The sequence below is a fragment of the Mus caroli genome, unplaced genomic scaffold (genome assembly GCF_978045245.1).
Source record: "Mus caroli unplaced genomic scaffold, Mus_caroli_1 scaffold_4, whole genome shotgun sequence".
Lineage (NCBI taxonomy): Eukaryota > Metazoa > Chordata > Mammalia > Rodentia > Muridae > Mus > Mus caroli.
This window is the reverse complement of record NW_028227259.1, coordinates 118,205,233-118,231,134: the sequence shown is the minus strand read 5'-3', so window position 1 is coordinate 118,231,134 and position 25,902 is coordinate 118,205,233. Positions and strand designations below refer to the sequence as shown.

The 25,902-nt window shown below is 49.9% G+C and overlaps 1 protein-coding gene across 2 annotated transcripts in view; it reads left to right on the top strand.

Moving 5' to 3' along the window:
• The window catches only part of Svop (SV2 related protein), a 65,047-nt gene that overhangs the window by 15,900 nt on the left and 23,245 nt on the right, over positions 1 to 25,902 (top strand). For both annotated transcript variants that reach the window (XM_029477554.2, XM_021162428.3), the window contains exons 2-6: positions 8,840 to 9,000; positions 9,604 to 9,689; positions 11,469 to 11,567; positions 14,329 to 14,400; positions 20,042 to 20,166. In XM_029477554.2, coding sequence (XP_029333414.1) covers positions 9,612 to 9,689; positions 11,469 to 11,567; positions 14,329 to 14,400; positions 20,042 to 20,166 — 374 coding nt within the window. In that variant the 5' untranslated portion in view covers positions 8,840 to 9,000; positions 9,604 to 9,611. The remainder of the gene's footprint in view (positions 1 to 8,839; positions 9,001 to 9,603; positions 9,690 to 11,468; positions 11,568 to 14,328; positions 14,401 to 20,041; positions 20,167 to 25,902) is intronic.

Sequence of the window (25,902 nt, the reverse complement as noted above, 5' to 3'; positions counted from 1 at the left end):
GACCTCTGAAGTCGCCCGTTCGACCTCTGAAGTCGCCCGTTCTGGGTCCCCTCATAAAAACAGAATCACGAAGCACTTGTCCTAGGTCTGGCTCAGTCTCCTAGTGTGATGCTTTTAAGATTGTTCTAAATTGTATGGAGCCAGGTGGTGGTGGTGGTGGTGGCAGGGGTGCATGCCTTTAATGCCAGCACTCAGGAGGCAGAGGCAGGCGGATCGCTGAGTTCAAGGCCAGCCTGGTCTGCAGAGAGAGAGTTGTAGGACAGCCAGGGCTACACAGAGAAATCTTGTTTCAAAAAGCAAAACAAAACAAAAACAAAAAGCAAACAGAATCTAATATCCCACTGTATGGATGCACTGAAGTTTATCTATCCACTACCAGCACGCATTTGGGTTGTTGGGCCTTTGACCAGTCTGTTTGCCACATGCATGCCTGGTGCCTAAGGAAGTGGCAAGCCTCTGTGTAAGTTCTGGGCATCGAACCGGGGTCCTTTGCAAGAACAAGTGCTCTTAACCACTGAGCCCACTCTGCAGCCCACGACATGCATTCTTAAGTGGATATCCCATGCATACATAAATCCCTCCCCTCCTGGAGAATGTTTCTAATTTTAGACAAACACAAGGTAAACAGCCAACAACAGCATGCTAGCCAGGAAGAGATGGAAACTCAGAGGATGGCCGAACGGAAACCCAGGCCAGCCACTTGCTGTGTATCATGGGGTCACGGCCAGATCTGAGTGTAAGTGTCTCCTTCTGTGAAAAAGAAGGTTAAATAACTCATGTGACCCTGGGCCTGACATGTGATGAGTTTTGTCATGCTACATCACAGTCATCATAGCAACCATGGTGTGCATACATATGGATCCCTGAGATGAACTGTCAACAGAATGACTCTGTGCAGTTACAGTCCCCAAAAGTTTCACACATCAGTGTTAGTTGCAGAGGTAGGGAGCCACTGATGGTCCTTGAGGAGAGGATGTGTAAGGAGTTGGGAGGCCCTAAAATACAGATTCAGGGGTGGTCTGCTGATCTTCCCTTTATCTCTAAAATGAACTGATTAATAAGTACATATGTAAATATTTACATATATGTATATGTATGTAAATTTCTTCCCTGCAGTGGTCAGCTGTGATTGTGAACTTGATACAACCTATAGTCACTAGGGAAGAGTCTTAATGACGGGTTGTCTACACTGGGTTGGCATGTTTGTGAAGAGCCACCATGTTAACTAGTGTATGAAGACCCTGCCCACTGTGGGTAGCACCATTCCCTAGGCAGGGCGACCTGAGCTATGTAAGAGTAGCAATGGAGCATGCATGTATTCATTTCTGTCTGCTCTTGACTGTGTGTATAGTATACACTAGCTATCTGGAGTTCCTGCCTGGATTCCCCCAAATCCTGGACCATAACCTGTAACTATGATCTGAATTAAACTCTTGCTTTATGTCAGGGTTTTTTAAAAATCACAGCAACAAAATTAAACAAGACCTGCCGCCAACAAGTTTCATTTTCATTTTCTGTGACTATTATAGCAGATCTCACATACATACAGGCACACGTGCATGCACACACACATATGCACACATACACAGATGGACACACGGGATGGGGGTGAATTGGTTTTGGGTTTTGAGATAAGATCTCACTGCTCTGTCCAAGTTGCCCTGCTTCTCCTAAATGGCTGGGACTTCAGGTGCACGCCTGTGCCAGGCCAGCTATCTGACTTTGTGATGCAAGCCCCCTCCTAGGGCAGGTTGACTATGATTGGATAGGTCTCCCATTTCTCCTTTGCCTTTATAAAGCCAGAGGCACCCTTTGGGCTGGTGCAGTCAGTAAATATTTGTTGAATAAATGAACAGATATTCTCCAGCCTGACTTAGGAGCTTAGGTGGGCTGTGTTCATTTCAGGGTAATAAATATAATGCAAAATTTGTTGTTTTAACTATTTTAAAGTGCCACTGTATGGACACAGTGGCATTCGAGGTATCCCAAAGCTTAGTCCCTCTTGCCCCAAATGGGAGCCTGATCCCCACTTAGAAGTCACTCCCTATTGCTTGGCAACCATCTGGCTCCTAGCAACCAGCAACCTGCCCTCTATCTCTCTGGATAGCCCCAGCTCTGGACATGGCATACCTGTGCCAGATTCTCAAGTTATCTTGGACTGGCTTCTTCATCTGGGTGGGGAGATTCCCTGTGCTCTGTGGCCTGTGTTAATCACTGGAGGGCCTTCGTAGTTCACAGACATGGCAGGCTGGAGCCTACCCAGGCCACCTGTCTAGGGCATACTGGCCCCTAAACACTCAGGCCTTCTCAGAGCCTGCTGTTTACCCACTACCCACTGGTGGCCTGAACTTGGCCATCCATTACGGGCATGCTTGGTCCATGGGCGCTAAGAAATGCTCCCATCGAGACAGGATGCATGAAATCCAGTTTTCAGGATGGTCCTTGCTTCAAAGGCCTCTGTGGTCTATATCAGCATCCCTCCCCAAGTCCTCCCACAAACACTCTCTCTGCTGTGTCACCATCGAAGGCAGTTTATCCCCTCTTGTAATGGACATGTGCTGTCCAGCTGCATGGGACACTCTAGCTCCAGACTGGTGGGACACTGGTCAGAGGGCTATGTCCTTGGCTTCCTGGGTAGAGGGTGAGCCATAGACAACCTGCTTGGCCATAGGGGACCAGGAGGCTCTGCGTCTCCCTGGCAACCTGGCTTCATGGTGAAGGGTCCCAGAAAATGACCAATGCTTGTCTGATTCCAATAAGCTCCCAAGAACTTCAAAATGAACATTCTCAGCCCCCAGGGAAGACCTTTGGTCCTAGGTATGTACGTTGTAAACAGCTAGAGGGTTTTGGCGACCCCTGTACCATAGTGACAGACTGGGGAGGTCACACAGGACTGAGCTGTGTGCTTGGTTTCTGACTGTAGAGAGTGCATGACTCTCTGTCTGGGTGGTCTGCCCACTCACACCAGCTCAGCTCAGGCCTCATCACCTGTAGATGCATGGGGTGACACCGACCAGGGGCCAAGTGACTCCAGCCAAGGGTTGTGATTGCAGAGAAAGCCAGGCTGGAAGCCCAGCTCCCTTAGCCTGTGTGGCCCAGGGCAAGTCCCTCATCCCTCGGAGCACTGCATTCAAATTGGTGATCTGGAACCAAGCTCATAGGTTGCTTATCAAGGTAACTGAAGTTACCCATTTCCTATATACTGTGCACCTATAATCCTTGTGCCAGGAGGTGGACTCAGGCAGATAAACACCTGGAGCACTGATCAGCTCTGAACTCCAGATTCACTGAAAGATCATCACCAGAAAAAGAAGGCAGAAGGGTAAGGGAGGTTGCTCAGTGGTTAGAGCACTGGCTGCTCTTCCAGAGGATCCAGGTTCAGTTCCCAGCACCCACATGGAGGCTCATAGCCATCTCCAGTTCCAGGAGCTCTGTTGCCCCTTTCTGGCCTCCACAGATACTGTGTGTGCGTGACACAGGCATACATGCAGGGAAAACACCCACATATAGAGAGTAAAAATAAAGATTTCAAAAAGGCATCAAAAGCAATAATGTGGAAAATGATACAGAAAGACATCTGACATGGACCTATTGTTTCTACATGCATGTACAAGCATGTGTGCACACACATGAACATGTACCCATGGTGTGCACACACATGTGCACACACATATACATGTGTGCACACACATGTGCACATATACATATGCATACACATGCACACATATAGCACATGGGTACGGGCAAACACATGCATGCACACACATGCATACATGCATGCACACAATGCACACATACACGTGTGCACACACACAGCGCATGAGCACCCACAACCCAGCAGAGCCTTGAGCAGCTCCTGGCTGTCAACAAGCTTTGATTTATCACTAGCTGTGTGACTTGGTGCTGACATTTGCGTAGCACCTCAGAATCACCTTATTTATAGGGAATGCAGATCTCTCTCCTGGGCTAGCATCTGCCCAGTTTTTCCAATGTTGGCGGCTTAGAGGCGTCCTCAAATAAAGAGCCACCTATGTCCAAAGACCACCATCTAGCCTGGAAGTCACGGCCTTTGAACCAGAGGTGCTGTAGCCAAAGACTGGCCTGTGTGTGGGTCCTCACACCTCTGGATGGGGACCGTCCATGCTGCAACCTCCCTAGGGACTTGGTGGAGTCTCTCCCGCTTCTCTCACTGTCCCCCAGTTTGCAGTGGGTGTTCTCTGAAGGACGTTTTTCTCAGTAAATCTCTGGCCCCAGAAATCTACTTTGCATCCTTTCCAGAAACAAGAAAATCCACCTTAGAATTCACACGGAGACTCGGAGGACACCAGAACACAAAACCCACAGATGCTTCAAGGGTCCTGATTATCAGATGTGGGCCAAACCTACATGACACTTGCCTCAACACACACTTCAATGGAGTACAAAGCCAGCAGAGGCCCCTAAAAATGGGTGGCTTTCCACAAGGCTGTACAACTGCCTAACGGAGAAAGGACAGAGAGGAACAAAGTTAGCCCTAAACTTCCACCATCTGCAAAAATCAACTCCAAGCTCATCAAAGACAAAACCCCATAAACATATAGAAGAGGGGCTGGCAATATGGCTCAGTGGGTAAAGGTGCTTGCTGCTAAGCCTGATGACCTGAGTTCAACCTTAGTGACTCACATGGTAGAAAGACCGAGATGACTCCGGCGGGTTGTCTTCTGACCTCCACAAGTATGCCATGGTATGCATATATGAACACGCACACACACACACACACACACACACACACAAACAGTTAAAAGAAAACAGGAGATCACTTCATGGCCTTGGGTCCAGGGCCCAGTGGTGACTGTTCTAGACTTGACAAAGACACAAGCAATTAAAGCAAAACCAGATGTTAGGGCACACCAACAAAAAACCTCCCTGTGTCAAACGATCACACATTCAGATGGAAAAATCAGTCGTGGACTCAAGAAAATGCTTGCAAGTTTGATAGCTGTTAAGAATCTGTTGCCCAAGCCGGGCAGTGGTGGCGCACGTCTTTAATCCCAGCACTTGGGAGGCAGAGGAGGCAGGCGGATTTCTGAGTTCGAGGCCAGCCTGGTCTACAGAGTGAGTTCCAGGACAGCCAGGGCTACACAGAGAAACCCTATCTTGAAAACAAACAAACAAACAAACAAAAACAACAAAAGAATCTGCTGCCCAGAATGAGGAAGGACATCAGGAAGCATGCGGATATGCGACTCAGATCCCCACACACCAGAGGCTGAGGCAGGAGGATGGTGAGCTTGAGGCCAGCACAGGCAACATGGGAAAACCTGAAAAACCACATGCATCGACATTGCTCCAAAGTTGGCATCCGAGGAGCCCTGGAAAGCTCTATGCATGCAAAGAAAGGGCCAGCGAGGTAGCTCAGTAGAAAGGGCCCCTGCCACAGTCCTGACAACCTGAGTTTGATGCCCAGGTCCTACATGGTGGAAGAAGAGAAGGGCCTCCTGGAATCTGTCCGCTGACCTCCAAGCGTGCGATATGGCATGGGCATGCCAGTGTGAGTGCACACACAGATGCGATTTTAAATTTAAAAGCTCTACTTGAAAAACACAGATGAAGTCCCAGTGGGCTGGCTGCTAAGGCGCACTGGTCAGCTGTCCACATTCAAATGGGAACGAGCAATGACTGGAGAGCACCTGCCGAAACAGGAACCCATGGGTGAGCCGCTCTGGCAGTTCCTCAAAATTTTAAACATTTATCAGTTTTTACCCCAATGAGGTAAAATCAAGGGCTCAGAAATCCGTAAGACCATGTTTGTCACAGCTTTCTTCACAAGGAACAAAAGACGGGAGCAGCCCAAGTCTCTGTCTCTACAGCGGTCTGTCCATACGATGGAATAATATTCAGCCTTTACAAAGGAGTGGGGAGCTGGGCTTGGGAGGGGTTCAGGCCAGTAACCTTAGCCATTCAGGAAGCTGAGGCAGGAGGATCACAAACTCAAGGCTAGCCTTGGCTATCGAGTGAGTTTAAGGCTAGCCTGGGTATCTTAGTGAAACTGACCATTTTAAAAGTAAAGAGAGAGATAGGCGTATCTCAGCGATGCAGAATTTGCCTCGTAAATGCACACGGCCCTAGATTCAGTTCCAAGGACTGACTAGGAGCAGGGCTAACCACTTGCTGGTTCACTGCCTCCCCGGGGCACTCAGATTTGCAGAGACAGAGTGACATCTGTTGGGTGTAGAAGCAGTGGGGATCTGGGGCTCAAGGGGACAGGGTCTGAGATGTAAAGTTGAACCAAGATGCTGTTGTTCTGATTCTCTGGCTGGGTAAAGTTACTCTAAATGAATGGAAACTCTTAATATGGGGGCGCCCACTGGCTGCGAGTATTCTCCATATGCTGCTGAACAGGACATTTACACCGGTTGGGGTGGCCGGGGTCATGTTATGGGCATCTGACGTCGTGGAAAACAGAGTGGGAAGAAGAAATGAAGTTCTAGTTGTTCTGGAAAACTTGACACAGTTACCACAGCCTACGTGTTAGGATGTGGGGGCGGGGGTGGTGACAGGACTCTTTCTCAGGGGTTAACTTGAATACTGAGGCATGTATGACTGAGGGAGGGTCGTCTGTGAATGCTGACAAGTCTGCAGCATTGGCTGAATGAACCCCAGGGCTAGTGGTATCTCGAGGCTCAGCCCTCCGGAAGTGTTGAGTGGAAAGGAGAAAGGGGATTTCTGAGCATTTTATATGCTTGAAATAGTTCTGCGCAAAGAATTTTCCACACAAAGGTTTGAAGTCCATGGAGCTACGGCAGACATGGGTGAGGGGTGTGGAGAGTCAGGCTTCTAGTGTGCCTGGAACAGGAGACTTTGAGCCACACAGATCCAGGCCGGAACCCTGGTTGTGTGTCCGTGGGCATGTCACATGACATCAGGGCCTCTAGAGTTGTGTGTCCGTGGGCATGTCATATGACATCAGGGCCTCACTGTTCCTGTCTGTAAAATGGGAATAACAGCAACCTCACAGATCGGCCGCACAAACCGAGCAGGAAGAAAATGCCAGCCAGGCTGCACAAAGCACACTGGTCCCACACTGTTCATGGAACACCAGAGACAGAACTGTTGGCCACAGGTTTCAACTTAACCACCCCGCCCGGCCCTTGGCTCCACTTCCCAGCACGGCATAGCTAAGGATGCAGACTTTGGCTGTCCTCACGCCCCTGTAATCCGGCATGAGTGTATTCTGGAAACTTCCCAAGCAGGGCAACCTCCCTCTGCTTCTAAAAGAAAACGCATTCCATGTCTGAACACGGTGTGTCTCGAGAGTTGAGAGGTCAAGACTTGAACACCACAAGACGGTCAGTTGGGGGAGCCCTCACCTAGCGTGTGAGAGCCCCGGGTTTGAGTCTCAGTATAGACAGTGTCACAAGCAGGGCATCCCAGAGTTCAGGGAGTGGAGGCTGGGAAATCTGAAGTTCAGAGCTATCCTCAGCTGTATGATGAAGTTAGGGCCAGCCTGGGCTACATGAGACTGTATCAATAACAATAATTATAATAGTCACCATCATCACCACCACCACCACCATCATCATCACCATCATCATCATCATCACCATCATCAGTTTGTACCGAGCTTGCCACCCCCTCTGCCTCTTCAAACAGCGGGTTCATTTGCTCACTTGGCCCCTCCACTGTTTGTGATTTTTCAGTCACAGGCATGAGCCTCTTGCACCACACATGAGCTGGGAGGTAGAGCTCTTATGACTGTTGGTACTGTGACCTCTGACCTGGGCTGGCTAGCAGTAGAGGCCTTGTGTTTGGGCAGGAAGAGGCTGTAAGGAGACAGCTCACTCGGATCTGAGCTTCAGATGAAGAAGCAGCCACCCTTCCCCCAAGAGAGGCAAGACAGAGCCTAGTCTGGACCAGGGGTGGCGAGGCACAGCTGTGACGCGCTTAGAGAGACTGAGGTGGGGGTGGGATCTGAAGTTCAAGTCTAGCCTGGGCTGCACAGCGAGACCCTGTCTTTATTAAAAGCAGAGGGACAGAGGGAGGGAGGGAGAGGGAGAGACAGGGAGGATACATAGTTTGAGGAGGGAGAGGCACAGCTCAGAGTTCTGTCTCGGAGTCTTAAATGCCCTCATGGCCAGATGAATGGGCAGAGCAGGGAGTGAGGAGAAGCCCGGGAGGGTAGAGAAGAAGAGCCCTCAGGGTTGGAGGCCATTTTAAAGAAAAGGAGAGTAGGGTCTGGACACAGTTATGGCCATGCCACGGTCGAGACACCGAGGAATGTGGGTTTCACTGTAAATTCTCCCAATTTGAAGTTTCCAGTCCCCTTAGATCAAGGCCAAACAGAGCGACTTCCCTGCAGAAGGCCTGAGTGTGACCCAGTCCTCACCCGTGTCACAGACAGAGGTTAAAGGCCCGAACAAGTGGCCCCAAGACACACCTCAAGGTGACACTCTGAGACACACAGACACACGGCGGTTGACCTACGAGGCCAGGAGACCTTGTCACGGTCTGTCTGTATAAATACCCACTCTGACATCCCCACCGATGCATTCTGGGAACTGTTAAGGCAGTGCCTGACCCTGTGTCACAACAGGACCCAGGCCTAGAACAAAGGCACAGTCGTACACACGAGAATCCCAGCTGCTGGTTCTGTGCAAAGCCCAGCCGTCCAACTGTCAACTGATCAGAACTCCAGTTCCCCACCCCCCACTGACCAAATTCAACCTAAATGCCAGGCCTACCCGCCCAGAGCTCGGGACGGTGAGAAAAGCCTGTTACCTGCCTCGGGTGGGAAGGCCCAGCAGCAAGGCCATCAGGTGGGCACCCTGGCCATCCCGGTCATGTCTGCTTCCGTCTGCAGGGTGGTGAAATTCCGCCGCACAGGGGAGAGCGCTCGGTCAGAGGACGACGCAGCTTCCGGAGAGCATGACATCCAGATCGAGGGGGTCCGAGTGGGCCTAGAAGCCATTGAGCTGGATGATGGAGCCGCTGTCCCCAAGGAGTTTGCCAATCCCACTGATGGTGAGAAAAGCCCCGAAGCCCCAGTGGTAGAAAGTTCTTGAGGAGGGGCGGTTGGGAAGGCTCTGAGTACCGAAGGGTGACACGGAAGTGGAGGCTGGAACTTCAGGAGGTCCGGTGACATCACAATCCATGACAGTTGCATCAGCGAACGGTTGGCCGAGAAGGGCAATGCTGGCAACAGCGATGCTGATGATGATGCTGATATCGGTGATGGTGGTGATGATGGTATTGATAGTGGTGATGATGATGCTGATACTGAAGGTTTTGGTTATGATGTTAGTTCTTTTTTTTTTAAAAAAAAATATTTATTTCATGTATGTAGGTACACTGAAGCTGTCATCAGACACACCAGAAGACAGCATCAGATGCCCATTACAGATGGTTGTGAGCCACCATGTGGTTGCTGGGATTTGAACTTGGGGCCTCTGGATGAACAGTCAGTGCTCTAAACCACTGAGCCATCTCTCCAGCCCATGATGTTAGCTCTTATAGCAGCATGTGCTGCAGTTAATTACCCTGTCTGGGGACTACCCCAGATGCCACACGATGACAAATACGAGATGTGTTGTTGATCCCTCCTCTCCTCCCCCTTTTCCTTCCCAGACACTTTCATGGTGGAAGATGCGGTGGAAGCCATTGGGTTTGGAAGATTTCAGTGGAAGCTCTCTGTTCTCACGGGCTTGGCTTGGGTAAATAAGTATCTGGGTGCAATGCTTCACATACCCCAAGGACCCCCTGCTTCTAAGATGGGTCCCACAGCCACACGGATAACACAGTTGTTCCTCCACATATAACTTCTGCCTGAATGTCAATCAGCAAAGCTGATGTGTGGTGATGACCCAGGTGCATGCTGGGAGAAAGGTGGGCATGGCCGGCTGATCCCCCAGTGGGCATCTGGCTATGGAAGTGGATCTTCCTGAGGGCTCATGACTCCTGTCAGGTAAGGGCTTCAGGTGCATACCCAGGGAAACAGGCACAGAAAACATTTGCCATTTGGGCTCTGGGCTCCACCCCCAGTATTGCATAAAGTAAAATAAAATGAAGAATGTGTCCTGATTCAAGGTGTTCACACCCCTTGCTAAGGACCCCTTAGCCATGACCCAAAGTACATGGACCTTTAATCCAGCTGCAGCTGCTTCTCTGGGTGGGACACGAGACGTGACTTAGGCACGTGTTTTTCTAAACGGATTCGCCGCCATTTCTCTAAGTAGAAGCAGACCTTGACTGGGCCCCACACTCCACAGCCTGTGTATGGAGCTGTTCTTAACTTTCCAGTATTCTGTCTAGTCATAAAGTAGTATCAGGCATTTAGTAACTGGGGCTCCTTCATATGTGCTAATATATTCAAACATGGTGTTCATTAAGTATCATTAAATATGCAAACTCTCCAGGAACACGTGACCAGCCATCCAAAGACAAAGGACCTTGCTGTCCTGCCTCTGGGGAGACGTGTGCTCAGCTTTTATACACATGATGCTCTCTCAATGCAACTGGGGGAGCACATCTACATTGTGTGTGTGTGTGTGTGTGTGTGTGTGTGTGTGTGTGTGTGTGCGTGTGTGCGTGCACACACATGTGATTGTGTATGTATGTGTGTGTGCGTGTGTGTGTGCGTGTTTGCATGTATGTGTGTGTGAGTGTGTGCACATGTGTGAATGTGTGAATGTGTGTACATGTGTGTGAATGTGAATATGTATGTACAAGTGTGTATGTGTGTGCGCACATGTGTGTGAATGTGTATGTGTGTGTGGTGTGTGAGTGTGTGTATGAGTAGGTATGTGCCTGTGTTTGTGTCTGTGAGTATGTACATGTGTGCATGTGTACATGTATGTATGAGTGTGAGATTGTATGAACGTGTGTACTTGTGTATATGAGTATGCATGTGCATATGAGTATGTATGTACATGTGTATGTTTCTGTGTGTATGTGTGTGCCTGTGTGTATGTATATGTATGCATGTGTATGTATAAGTGTGTGAGTATGTGTGTGCATGTGTATATGATTGTGCATGTGTGTGTGCCTGTGTGTGTATTCACCATGGTGAACATGTATGCGGTAGTCAGAGGACAACTTGCAGGGACCAGAGATGGCTCATGGAAACAAAAAGATTGTGGTTTGGGCCATTCTGGGATACAATATGAAACCCTGTCTCACAAAAACAACAGTCACACACATAAACTCCCAGCACCCACATGTGCTACACAACTGCCTGTAACTCCAATACCAGGAGGATCCAGCATGCTCTGACCTTCATCGGCATTGCATGCACAGGGTGCACAGACATACATGCAGGCAAAACATCCTTACACATAAGAGAAATGAATAAAAAAAGTTTGAAAGCAAGCAGATGCATGACTCGGGGGGAAAACATACCCAGCCCATCAGCTGCCTCGTGCAGGAAGCAGCAGGGTTGGCCAGGCAGGGCGCATGTGCAGCGTCCTCACGGTATCTATCCCTTGCTCCCACAGATGGCAGATGCCATGGAGATGATGATTCTGAGCATCCTGGCTCCTCAGCTGCACTGCGAGTGGCGACTCCCCAGCTGGCAGGTGGCGCTGCTCACTTCGGTAGGTGGCCTGGCAGCTCACAGACTCCCCACACTGCCACCCTACCCCTTGTGTCCTGTGGGACAGTCTCCTGCCACCTCCGGGGCTCGGCAGAAAAGAGCCAAGCCGCCCCAGTTGGCTTTCTACTGGTCTGATGACCACCATGACCTAAAGCAACCTGGGGAGGACAGGGCTTACTTTGGCTTACAGACCCTTGCTACCGCCATCTATCACTGTGTAAGTCAGGGCAGGAGCTCCAAGTGTGAACTCGGAGGCAGGAGCTGAAGCAGAGGCCATGGAGGAATGTAGCTTCTCATCGTGTTGTCTTGTTCCTCACGGTTGGCTCAGTTCACTGGCAGTGGTCACCCATGGTGAGCCAGCACCTCCCACATTAATCATCAGTCAAGAAAACTTACCACAAAGCCAGGCAGTGGTGGCACACGCCTTTAATCCCTGCACTTGAGAGGCAGAGGCAGGTAGATTTCTGAGTTTGAGGTCAGCCTGGTCTACAGAGTGAGTTCCAGGACAGCCAGGGCTACACAGAGAAACCCTGTCTCAAAAACCAAAAAAAAAGAAAAGAAAGAAAGAAAGAAAGAAAGAAAGAAAGAAAGAAAGAAAGAAAGAGAGAGAAAAAGAAAAAGGAAAAGAAAAAGAAAAAGAAAAAGAGAAAGAAAGAAAGAAAAGAAAATGTACCACAAAACCAGGTGGTGGTAGTCCATGCCTTTAATCCCAGCACTAGGGAGGCAGAGTGGGCAGATCTCTGTGAGTTCAAGGCTAGTCTGGGCTATAGAGAGAGTTCCATGACAGCCAGGGTCACCCAAAGAGAAACCCTGTCTTGAAATGACCCTATCTTGAAACACCAAAATAAATAATTGAAAGAAAGAAACAAAGAAGCAAAGAAAGAAATAAAGAAAAGAAAAGGGAAGGAAGGGAAGGAGGGAAGAAAGAAGGGAGGAAGGATGGACGGACCACAGGCTTGCTCACAGGTCAATTTTCTCAACTCAGAGTTCCTCTCCTAAAATGACTGTAGCTTGTGTCAAGCTGACATAAAACCTGCCAGCTCAGTCGCCCTGGTTGGAAAGGCTGATGTCGACTTGGCTTCCCGTAGGCCCCCTTCCTCTGTAGAGCACCCCAGCAGGTGAGCAGCCAGATCTACCAGCCCAGGGCTTTAGCTCCTCCGAGACCTCAGAAAGTCTGGATCCCACCAGCATGTGTCAGTGTATATACCACACAAGCCTCACCTTGCCCAGCTGTGGGCAGGAGATGCCATCCTCCCCCACCCCCAGGAGAGTGCTGTGAAAGCTGGAAAATGACAGGGGTGGGGGATGGGGGAGGGGGAGAAAATGAGAGACTCTTCCAGCCCCACCCCCTCCCTACGGAGTAGCACACAGCTACCTTTTCCTGCTGGTCTCTCTCATGAGGTTGTAGGCTCATAATCAGGACTTAGAAGACCCTTGATGGGCCTGGCCCAGTGCGGGGGGGGGGGTTACATATGTTGTTTCTTTGACCCTCTCTGTCCTGTGGGAAGAGTTCTGCCCTTCTGCGATTTCTCTGTTTGTGGGGAAGGAAGCCAAGGGTGAGAGAAGTCAGTAAGAAGTCTTACACAGAAAGGAGGAGGGAGAGAGGGGAGGAGGGAGAGGAAGCATGGTGGGATGCCGCAGACCCTCTGGGGAGGAGGAGGAGGGCTAGGGGAAGGTGAGCAGAAAGAGGGAGGGGAGGAGGAGGGAAGGAGGAAGAGGAAAGGGAGGAGGGGGAAAAGGAGCAAAAAGAGAGAAGGGAGGAGGGGGAGGAGGAAAGGGAGGAGGGGGAGAGGAGCATAAAAAGAGAATAGAAGGAAGGAGAGGAGGAGGGGGAAAAGGGGGAAAAAGAGATAAGAAGGGGAGAAAGGAGTCAGGGAGGAGGGAGGGGAGGAGGGAGATTACGACAGAGAAGCTATGCATAGTGCTGCACACATGAAAACTGTGACCAGCAAATTTCAAGTTCAAGACCAGCTAGCTTGGGCTATACAGTCCAAGCCCAAAACAAAAACAAAAATGCAAAACTCACCTTTACACTCAGCAGGCAGAGGCAGGTGGATCTCTGAGTCTGAGGCCAGCCTGGTGAGTTCCAAGACAGCCAGAGCTATAAAGAGAAGCCTGTTTTCAAACAAACAAACAAACAAACAAACAAACAAACAAAATTACCATCCCTGTAATTCTGCTGTAAGAAAGCTCTAGAACCCCAGGTCCTGAACCATCACGTCGGTCATAATCTAGACAGCAATGGCAGTGGGAGCCTGGTCATGTGACTTCCCATTCCTAAGCCTCAGCATCCTCATCTGAGATATGGACATAAGAATAGCACAGCCAAGCCAGGCAATGGTGGTGCATGCCTTTAATCCCAGCACTTGGGAGGCAGAAGCAGGCGGATTTCTGAGTTCGAGGCTAGCCTGGTCTACAGAGTGAGTTCCAGGACAGCCAGAGCTATACAGAGAAACCCTGTCTCAAAAAAAACAAAAAAGAAAAAGAAAAAAGAAAAAAAAAGGATAGCACAGCTGTCCCCCTTGTGATTGTTGGAGACCTGTCTACAGGAGGCTGTGGTGGTACCCACCTATAATCCTAGCTCTCAGGAGGCCGAGGCAGGAGGACTGAGAGTTTGAAGCCAGTCCGGACTACACAGAAAGGCACTGTCCCAGCTCAGTGGCAGGTTTATCTGCTCTGTGGTGCTCTGGGGGTGACGTCAGAGGCGGGTCGCTGGTCCCTCTGTCCCGCGCTGCTCACAGAAACCGTGTGTCTGCCCACAGGTGGTCTTCATCGGCATGATGTCCAGTTCCACGCTCTGGGGAAACATCTCGGATCAGTATGGCAGGAAAACAGTAAGGTCCCTCTTCTCAACATGCACACACACACTGGGGCGCAGCCACCATAGGGGGCCCAGCGCAGTCTCTGAGGCTTTAGCAGGGGAGGGTGGCTCTCTATGCAGTCTCGTGGACTGAAGAAGGTGCATGAGAGGCAGGGGATGTTCTCGATGCCAATTTGTGCCCCTTATGTGAGGCCAGAGCAGCAGATGGTAAGTGATGTCAGGTTTATTGTCCTAGGGCAAGAGCTCTCAGCCTTCCTAACGCTGTGACCTTTCCTAACACAGTTCCTCGTGTTGTGCTGACCCCACAACCATAACGTTATTTTCATGGCTACTCCTTAGCTGTAATTTTGCTACTGTTACCAATCATAATATAAATATTTTTGGAGATAGAGGTTTGCAACTCATGGGTGGAAAACAGACCCACAGGTGGAGAACCGCTGTCCTAGAGAAATAGGTCCTGTCTCAATCTTCCAGGCAGGAGCTTTCCCCAGCCTGACTTCCATACCCCACTGATCTGCTGGGATCACTGCCTGATTTAACTGTTTGTGATTGGCATGGTGGGTGGGATGAGTTGTCCTACCATCCAGAGGACGCAGGCAGGAGGATTGCAATAAGTGTGAGGTCCATCTGGGCTACACAGAGAGATCCTGCCTCATGTGAAACAAACACAACACCATTGGTGCTAGTCGGGGAGGGGAGGGGAGAAGAGGGGAGGGGAGGGAATAAGGGAGAGGTGGGGGGCAAATGGCATTACAAACAGGAGGGATGGGTGGGGGAGGAGCTAGGGGATGGGGTGAGGGAGGGGAAGGGCAGCTGGAATCCCACTGGCCTCCTGCCGTACTCCTCCCTTGGTACCTCCAAGGCTTTGGATGAGTGCTTCCCTTTTTTAGTTGATATTACTTTATTAGACTGTACTGGAGTCTCCCATGGTCTCCTCCAGTCTGTAACCTTGGGCCCAAAAGCACTCCTCCTTTTGCTCTCTTCCTTTTTATTCTTTTTTGGACTTCACACCAGCCACCATTTCCCTAGAGGCAGGGTGTCACAGTGATGACGTGAGTCATCTGAACTCAGGGTTGTTCCCGACCATGTGACCTCACTGTGTAAGTGCCTTGAAGTCTCCCTGTCCATGGCCATCACGGTAGGCAGGCTGCCACTGAGCTGGAGCAGTGACTGAAAACGTGCATCTGACCCACAAGCACAAGATGGTGGAGCGGGATAACTGGGAATGACAGAGGGTTTTGAAATCTCAAAGCCCACACCCAGTGACACACCTCCTCCAACAAGGCCACACCTCTTAATCCTTCCCAAAACGTTCCACCAACTGGGGAACAAGTCTTCAAATATATGAGCCCATGGGAGCCGTTCTCATTCAGACCACCACAGAAGGCAAGCACTTGACCCACTGATGGCCCAGGGATGCAGTTTACTGACCTAAAAATTCACAGCTGTCCTCAGTTGAGGTTCTGTCAGAAGAGTGTGTATCTCCTGCCACTGAGACCCAGGATTCATATCCAATATCATAGGCAGTCCTGTAGAAGAGAGAGAAGAAGGCTGTCTTATTTAGGATTTTGCTGCTATGAACAGACACCACACCATGACCAAGGCAACTCTTTTTTTTTGTTTTGTTTTGTTTTGTTTGTTTGTTTGTTTGTTTGTTTTTCAAGACAGGGTTTCTCTGTGTAGCTCTGGCTGTCCTGAAACTCACTTTATAGACCAGACTGGCCTTGAACTCAGAAATCTGCCTGCCTCTGCCTCCCGAGTGCTGGGATTAAAGGCATGCACCACCATGCCTGGTCCAAGGCAACTCTTATAAGGACAACATTTAATTGGGACTGGCTTACAGGTTCAGAGGTTCAGTTCATTATTATCAAGGCTGGAGCATGGCAGCATCCAGGCTGGCATGGTGCAGGAGGAGCTGAGAGTTCTACATCTTCATCTGAAGGCTGCTAGCAGGATATTGACTTCCAGGCAGCTAGGGTGAGGGTCTTAAGCCCACAGTGACACACCTATTCTAACAAGGCCAAACCTCCTAATAGTGCCACTCTCTGGGGCCAAGCATGTACAAACCATCACAAAGGCTAGTTTTGACCTCAACTTTATTTTACTTATTTTACATTTAGTGTTTCTCTCTCTCTCTCTGGGTATGTGTGTGTGTGTATGTGTGTGTGTGCGTTTGCACATGCTCCTGTGCCATAGCACATGTGTAGAGGTCAGAAGATAATATCTTGGGAGTTCATTCTGGCAAGAACTTTTACCCACTGAACCATTTCACCAACCCAAGAGTTTAGATTTTAAAAGTTCATAGATGGATTTTCCAATAGCGACATTTACAAAATCTGTGAACTATAACCCCATTTCTGCACCTTCTAGAAAACTGCTCCTCAATACATGGGAGAGGATTTTGACAATGTCTGGGACAGACCAAGTTGTCACAAACTGAGGGAAGGGGGTGATAATCTCCCTGGCATCTCACAGTTAGAAGCCAGGAATGCTGTCCAGATGCCAGCATGCTTACGGCGCCTGCACCACAAAGAATATTCCTGTCTATCACATGAGTGGCGATGAGGGAGACAAGATGGTGGCTCCCAACACTGCTGTCACTTGCAGAGTTAATTACAAGCCTCCTTTCTCCAGCACCTGAGACCACTAAGGCTCCATCGAGTTCCCTCGAAATTGGTTCATCTTGGCAAAGGGGAAGGAAACCTCTCTGTGGAAAGCATGGGCGGGAGCCAGGCTGCCCGGAGTCAGGTCCAGCTGCTCCTTGTGGACAGAGTCCTTGACTCTCCATCCTCTCACATCCGTGAGATGGCTCAGACTCCCTGCGGAGTGATTCCAAAGAGAGAAGGGGCTTGCGCACAGGTCTCAGCACAGACAAATCATTCCATAAATGTCTATTACCCTTCTTAGGTCTTGACAAGCCTCTGCCTGCCTCCAGAGTCCACGTCCTTCACCCTGACCTCCCCCAGAGAAGCCAGCCCATCAGACCCTTGTCAATGAGGCTGCGTAGATGGCTGCCCCCTAAATGTGTTCTGCTGGCTCTGCTCTCAGGAGAGCAAAGCATCACACCAACAAGATGCAGCTGGTGTGACCAGCCAGAAATTCTGGAGAGGTGTCCCCCCACCAAACCCCCAAAGGCACAGCTTCTCCTTCCAAGTCAGAGTTTCTATCCAAACTCAGGAACAAAGGAGCAGGCTGTGATTACAAAGCCTCCCGGGCTCATCCAGGGGCCTGGGAACACCAGGAAACCGACCATCAGGATCAACCACAGAGCGGCTTCCTGGTCCAGGTGGCAGGTTTCCATGCCCACGTGGGTGTCTGCACACAGTGAGATGCTTTGGTTCCTTTGGAAGTTTCTATGGCATGGGGGCTATGTTAATTATGTAAAGGAGAAAGAGAGAGAGAGAGAGAGAGAGAGAGAGAGAGAGAGAGAGAGAGTTAGTTCCACTCCCTACCCCACCCTCCCACCCTTGTGGAACAAGGCAGCCTCCAGAAAGTCCATTTACTTCTCTGAGCCTGTTTCCCTGCATGCAAAATAAAGGTGGCGAAGGAAGGACAAAGAGTGACTCAGGGGTCCGGGTTTAACCAGAAAGTGTCGGCTGGGCCGCAGTATAGCTTGGTGGGTAGAGCACTTGTCCAGCACACAGCAGGCCATCTTCTAAGTCAGCCCTGGATAAAACTGGTTGTGGGTGGCACGTGCCCATGACCTCAGCACTTAGGAGGGAGCAGGAGAGTCAGAAGTTCAAGATCACCCCTAGCACACAAGGCTAGCCTGGGCTACCTGAGGTCCAAGGCTAGCCTGGGCTACTACCTGAGGCTGTCCCAGAAAGCAAAACAAAGTGTGTATGTGTGTGTGATACACACAGGAGTTTGCCGATGCACGATAGAACATTCTAGTCTTTGCTACGGTCCGGAGTGAGGGTAGCGTGACTGGGCCACTCCACCACAAAGGCGCTGTTGGTTTTTGGTTTTGAGATAGGGACTCAAGACGGCCTCAAAGGCCTCAAGCGCCTGACTCTCATCCTCCTGTCTCCCACGTGTGAGCGAGCACATCACTGCACCTAACATAGTGACGTCTTTAAGGAGGAAGAGGAGGCTCCAAACACACACTAGAACTCTCTGTCTTCGAGGAACCTTTTAGTCTCTGTGACCTGTGAACATTGCCCTCCTAGCAGAGAGCAATCCAGGAACGCACCGTCCCAGGCTTTCTGGGGTCCGGTTTACAAACTGGTGACACAGAGAACAGACACATACCCTTGTGTTCCAGATTTCAGTGCTGGGGTTGATGTCATGGTCTGTCTGCAGCACGCTAATCGCGTATCCTACACCTGAACTACACCCTAGCTGCATAAGAATTATGCATCCTAGGCTGGGCGTGGTGGCGCACGCCTGTAATCCCAGCACTCGGGAGGCAGAGGCAGGCGGATTTCTGAGTTCGAGGCCAGCCTGGTCTACAAAGTGAGTTCTAGGACAGCCAGGGCTATACAGAGAAACGCTAGTCTCGAAAAACGAAAAAAAAAAAAAAAAAAAAAAAGAATTATGCATCCTAACAGCTGGATCCTAGCCCCCATGTTTTATTTACCCCTCGCAGGGTTTTATAGGGCGTTCAATCAGTTGCCTCCATTTTGACTTATTTTGCATAAAAATAAACATCGAGTGGTTTGTGGCTTCCCTTGAAACCTGGATCAGCTAGTGACTGGGACGCACAGTCTACCACGGTAACTCTTGGCCAGACAGGTTCTCTGACTCAGTCACCACCTGCCCTGTATCACACCTGAGGAGGTCCCAGGCTGTTGGAGGTAACAGGGAGCAACTGAAAGCCTGGCTCATTTGAAGCACAAGTCTCCGTGCTGGAAGCCCGGGCAGTGTCAGGCACAAAGTGTCAGTCAGATGCCCTTTGCTGTGACAAATGCTGAGACAGCTCAGCTTATGAAAATAAAGGTTTGTCTTGGCTCAAAGTTGGGAGTTTGCAGTCCTCGGAGGGTCCATGATTAGCTTTGGTCTAAGTGCCCTTGGAGGCCAGAGGAAGGTGTCAGGTCTCCTGGGACTGTAGGTACAGACAACTGGGTTGCCACTGGGAGCTGAGAATCCAACCCAAGTCCTCTAGAAGAGCAGCCAGAGCTAGTAACTGTAGAGTCATCTCTCCAGGCCCATTGGTAACTTTTTCAAAAAACAAGGGGGGGGGGGCCTGGAGAGATGGCTCAGCAATTAAAAGCACTGACTGCTCTTCCAGGGGGCCTGAGTTCAATTCCCAGTACCCACTTGGTGGCTCACAACCATCTGTAATGGGATCTAAGGCCCTCTTCTGGTGTGTCTGAAGAGAGCAACAATGTACTCACATACATAAATAAATAAACCTTTTTTAAAAAAATGGCACCAGGCAGTGATGGCGCACACCTTTAATCCCAGTGTTCTGGAGGCAGAGGCCAGTCTGGTCTTACAGAGTGAGTTCCAGGACAGCCAGGGCTACACAGAGAAAACCTGTTTCCAAAACAAACAAACAAACAAGCAAACATATGTGACAGCAGGGCTAGAACCCAAAGCAGGAGCCCCAGCCTGAGCTGTGCCACCCTTCACTGGTAACTCTCGCTGCCTGTAGACACGTGCCACCTGGAGCTGCTCAAGGCTCTTGAGATTCTGTGTCTCCTTCTCCACAGGGGCTGAAGATCAGCGTGCTCTGGACCCTGTACTACGGCATCCTCAGCGCCTTCGCGCCTGTGTATAGCTGGATCCTGGTGCTCCGAGGCCTGGTGGGCTTTGGGATTGGAGGGGTGCCCCAGTCGTAAGTAAATACCTAGGGCTGGCATAGCCACCTTCTGCATGCACAGGTTCAGCATCGTTGGATTTAAAAACCCTCACAGAAGAAGTGAGCATGTAGACCATTAGTCACTAAAGCATACAGAACAGCAGACATCTGGATAGCATCTGTACCTTGCTCTGGGCTATCAGCCATCCAGAGGTGGTTTATAGCACGGAGACGTGAGCATGCCTGTCTCTATAAAATACGACATCATTTATGTAGGAGGGAGTTGAACAGCTTCAGGTCTAGCTACCAGCACCAGCACCCTGGAGATAAGGGGGGATGGCTCTGTGTCCTCATTGCCTTGGAATGTGGGGATGGCCGTGCAGGGCCTCTGGAACCTGAAGCCACATAGGACAGAACACCAGCAGCATCAGTATCCTTTCAGTTAACAGCAGCACCAGCAGTGCCCAAAGGCCCTAAGAGAGAACTCACAACAAACCAGACCCAACTTTGATGGCCCGTTAACATCCATACATCATGGCCTGCAGCAGTTACTAAGTCGTAGCAGTTGAGTGTGGGACTTTTGGCCAGTTGTGGAGGCACAAGCCTTTCATGCCAACACTTGGGTGGCAGAGGTAGATGGAACTCTATAAGAGTCTGAGGATAGCCTGGTCTACATAGTAAGTTCTAGGCTAGCCAGAGCCACAGAATAAGATCCTGTCTCAAAAACAAAACCACCACTACCAACAACAAAAAAACCTTTACGGGATTCTTGAACAGTCCCGGCATGAAAGCTTTCTCTCTGTGAGCCAAGACCTGTGGAAGATGCTAAACTCAAGTCCACACAAATCCACCCCCACAGACTCCATGATGTCAACAAAGGCCATTCCAGCTTTAACACCTTCTCAACTTCTAGATTCCTTTGCAATGGGAATACTGGTATTTATTTATTTATTTATTTATTTATTTATTTATTTATTTATGTTGGTTTTTCAAGTCAGGGTTTCTCTGTGTAGCCCTGGATGTCCTGGAACTCACTCTGTAGACCAGGCTGTCCTCGAACTCAGAAATCCACCTGCCTCTGCCTCCTGAGTGCTGGGATTAAAGGCATGCACCACCACACCTGGCCTGGAATGCTGGTTTTAAAAGGATATTCTGCATGCTCCATTCCATGTCCAAACTGGAGCCTATCCATTCCTCAGACTATCAGTGCCAGGGGTGGCATAGCATGTGATATATATACACATATATACACAGCATGTGATATGTATGCATTATGTGTGTGTGTGTGTGTATATATATACCATGAACTTTACAATCACAACTCTCTGCTGGGGCTCCTTCAGGACAGTCTGGAGAGACAATCTAGGAAGGGCAGGTTCACCATGAGTCAGTGTGGTGACATCACAGTCTCTGTAGACCAGAAGGCCTCGGTTTGAATCCTGACTCTGCGCTGTGATCTCAGGGGAGACCCTGATCCCTTCTCTGCATCAGTTTTGTTGGTGTCTATCCCTCATGGGTCCCGAGAGTCTTATGACCCCACGATGAGGACAACACCTGGGAGAATACTCCCTTCCTACCAAATATTCTCCTGGGCCACTACACAAGCCCTGTCAGAGGCTGTATCGCTGCAGACGAGACACTTGGCCACCTTCAGGTTTGCCCAGCAGGCCCTCAGTTTGATCCCTAGCACCCACAAATCGAGTGTGGTCTCTCAGACCCATGGTGACCCCAGCACTGAGGAGCTGGAGACAGGAGGATCGCAAGCTCAGAGTTGTCCTTAGCTAATTGACAGTCCAAGTACCTGATACCAGGCTTCCAAACAAACCAGCAAACATTTTCCTATGAAGTCAGAGCTTGGCACCAGTCCAGTTCCCACAGGAACTGACGAAGTCAAATCGTGTGCAGGAGGATGACAGACAGAGTGTAGTGTGAAGGGGGGACTGACCATGAGGATCTAACACCCAGGCGTAGCTTCCTGCCTTTGGACGTTCATTGAACCTGTTCCACTCCCTCCCCTGACTTCCCGATGATGGCTTCTCCTGATATCTATCTGAGTTGGCACCCAACACGTTTTCCTGGAGTGGAAAAGCATGATTTCACACAATCCAGGAATTAAAAAACCACTGGAGCTCGAAGCAGAGGCCATTAACAGGAACACAGCCAACAATCTGGGCCGGCAGCAGTTGGTGACTTGTGGCACAACTGTAGCCCAGCTCCCAGAATTCCTGCACATGGACCACTGGTCACCGAGCAGCGCCCCCTGGTGGCTGGAGGAACTGTAGCGGCTCAGGTCAAATTCCTCCTCCCTGGATGCTTCAGCAGATGTTTGCTACCCTAAACGTCTGCTCACAAATACCCCTGGAAACAGCGCGGAGGTGATAGGAATCTTTAACAGAGCTTGTAAGCAAAGGAAGGATACTGTCAAACAATCAGAAACTTTGAGAAACTTTTGGAAGCTTATGAGTAAATGAAGATTTACAAGTGACTAGATCAAAGAAAAGACTATACCCCAAATTGGCTGCAGGGCGCCTCATGAAGAAAGGCTTCTTCCCAGAGGCTGGGAGATATGTCATTCCCAAAGTCCCTGGTACAGGAAGGGAGGGGAGCACACCAGGTGTTGTGTGACAGAACTTGTCCTGGAGACCTACACACCCCAGACTGGGATCCCACTACAGACTAAAGTACAGCTACTACCTGAAGGAGACCTCTGTCCAGCCAGGATTCCCTTCTGAAACCCCTAATTAGGCACAAACCACACCGGAAAACCTGTTCTCACAAGACAAGTTAAAAGTGGCTGCTTTCTGGAGAAAAACAGCAGGCAAATGACCTTGCAGGTCTAACTTTTAAGGGAAAAAGGGAGGGCTCTGTTGGAATGGGCCAGGGTGTGGTGAGAAGTTTTGATTGGGTGTGTTAATTAGGTGAGCCAAAGGGGGGTTTTGATGGCTGGACTTTAATACTTCGATGGCTAGACCTTGGAAGTCAGCCTCCGGAGGAGGAAGTGGCCATATAAGGGAACAGACAGACCTCCAAGGCTAGTTTAGGAATGTAATCGAAGGGTTTTTAGCAAGGCAGAGAGAATGGGGGAGAAGGGCAAGGCCTTCCAGAGCCACACTCAACATGTTCAAGCTGGCCAGCGTCCCTTTACCACCCAAGTCCATCTTGGTTTTATTGGGGTTACTTATAGGAATAGGGGTGAGGGGTTACTTAACAGGTGCAGAAATGACTCCACGATGGTTAGTTGCATCATCAAGGCTACCCCAGGTAGGGTGACAGCTCACAAGTCTGGGGACTTGGAGCACACTGAACAGCCTGCAGGCAGCTCAACAGGTTGGAGAAGTGTCCTTTCCAGGTGCTCCAGTTGGTTCAAGCGTCTTCCGGGCAGCTCAGTAGGTCTCTGTTTCTTCCAGGCCGTTGGTCTCAGGAGTCTTCTTCAGAGTTCAGCTTGGATTCGCTCCTCTCAGTGTAACTCTCAGATTTTACCATTTACTCCAGGGAGGGGGTCGGGGAGGGCGAGGTGCAATGAGTCTTGTAAGTTTCGGGGACTTCCTGAAGCTACACAGAGTTGTTTATCTTCCTGCTTAAGCAGCTTCCCTGTAGAGTGAAATGTTTCAATCTTGGAGGAAACTGTTACACAACACTCCACCCGTTCCTCCATCTCTGAAATTCTTTCTGCCTCATCTTCTCCAAGGACCCCTGAGCCTTGGAAAGGAGTGATTATAGATGTCTACCTATGGCTAAGAAACAGGCCAGCATGCCATAGTAACAGTCACTTGATCCTGGGAGCTTCACCAGTCAAAAAGGCACAATAATGATCGATGGGCATAAACACACATGTGGAAGGCAGATTGACAGGAACATCACGTTCGTCTAGAAAAACCATAGAAGTGGCTTCCCCATTGGATCCTATGACCTTCCCATCCATAGGTCTTTATCCTGGATTGCAGTACCAGATGCGAACTTCCTTTTGCGGAGTGGGTCTTAAATCCAATCAGAAGGCAGTTGGTCTTACCCACAACATCCGAGCCACTATTGCACAAGCAGACACATCATGCCTGGCACATTTGTATTTCAGCACACAAGGTCCATAGGCAAGCAGGAATGTTGGTGGCCATTCTCCGTTTGCCTGGCTCCTTTGGCACCATGAAAGCCAGCCAGGAGGTGGGAGTTTCCAGCTCGCTCCCGGGTTAATTTCTCCATGCCCTATAGTCAAAGCTCGAGCATGTGGTATCTTCAGTGATAGGGTCTTACTGTTTCATTCTTGCGCAGAGCCAACAGCATTAGCAATAGCCTTTATGGTTTGAGGGGCCTTAGGGGCTCCTCTGGTCCACAGCTCACAGGGAGGTAGCCCGCCCTAGTCACCGAGGTTCCCATTCAGTAATCTTATGGCTTCGAAGAGGCTTATGCCCTTTTCCATCCCTGTAGGGTACCTTTTGGACTCAGACTTCTTCACAGTTATCATTTTAACAACCTCCTTTTCTTCTTTCAACTAACCGAGCCCTAGTAGGATCGTAAGGCAAACGGAAGTACCTCCGTACCTGTTTGCCTCTCCTTCGGCTTTCCAAATCTGCGGACCACTCATAGCTTAGCATTACGTCATCTACATGTCGGAACCTTTCCCAGAGTTTAGGCAGGACAACGCAACGTGACCAGGCAAATCCCTGAAACCCCGTCCCATCACAAAGATGACCTGAATGTCCGCTGTCATCTGTTCTCAGAAGGTGTCAGGAGAGTCCAGAAGCTCAGAACTGAGACGGTACTAAAGTCAAACTTAGGTGAGGTTTAATACAGTGCACATGTGCCATCTGTTTTTATCCATTTGTATCAATTGCTTCCTCCAGAGGTGGAGGCTGGGTACACAGAGGCGCTACTTAATTAGCTCACTGTAACCTTGGTCATTCTCTCTGAGATACTATGTTTCCATAACCCCTAAGCCTCCCTACTCTTCTCTGTCTGACCTATTCAGTGAGCCTGACTTAATTTGCTCAGACCTGCTCAGGGTCACGGGGAACAAGGCTCTGCTCTCTGCAGCTGCACCTGCTGGCTTACTGGGTCAGGGAGGCCCTGGGTTGGCATTGTGGATGTGGCTGTAGCTGTTGAGTCTCCATCCACCATACCCAGTTGCCTGGGGAGTTCCTGGCTGAGCAAGCCATCTCCACCGCTAGTGTAACCCTTTTGATGGAGGCAAATGGACCCTCCTTAGTCTAGGAAGAGACTCCCCACCCTAGGACAGGCTTGATCATCTTCACCTGTCACAGAAATCTTCTGTGAACCACTCCTCAGGCTGCAGAGTCTTCCAGAAGTCTTAGCACACGATTTCGTTTTCTATCAGTTCTCTCCTTGCCAGCTCCAACTCCACACAAACCTTTGTCTTTGAGCAACCCAGACAGACTTCTTTCTCTGATTTACCATTTAAACGACATCTCCATTAGGTGATTCTCTCACGGCATGGACAGTCTTTACAAGCGAAATCACGGAGACCTGCTGAAGAAGTCTTCCCTACTTTACAAAGATCTCGCCCCACCATAGGGTTCAGCAAAGCCACCAATGTGCCTTAAACAATGAAGTGGCTTGTGCCCCTCCCCCCCCCCCAGCTTGCTAATGGCCACCGTGAGATTTAAAACATCCACACTTGCTTTCTCACGCATGTAACTAGGTAGCTGTTTTATCTGTGAGGAGTGGGAAAAACCCCGCAGGCAAATTACAGGAGAAATACGAAGCCCCAAGAGGGCCTTGGCTCCTTGGCACTTCTGATGTCATTTACATAAACCTAAT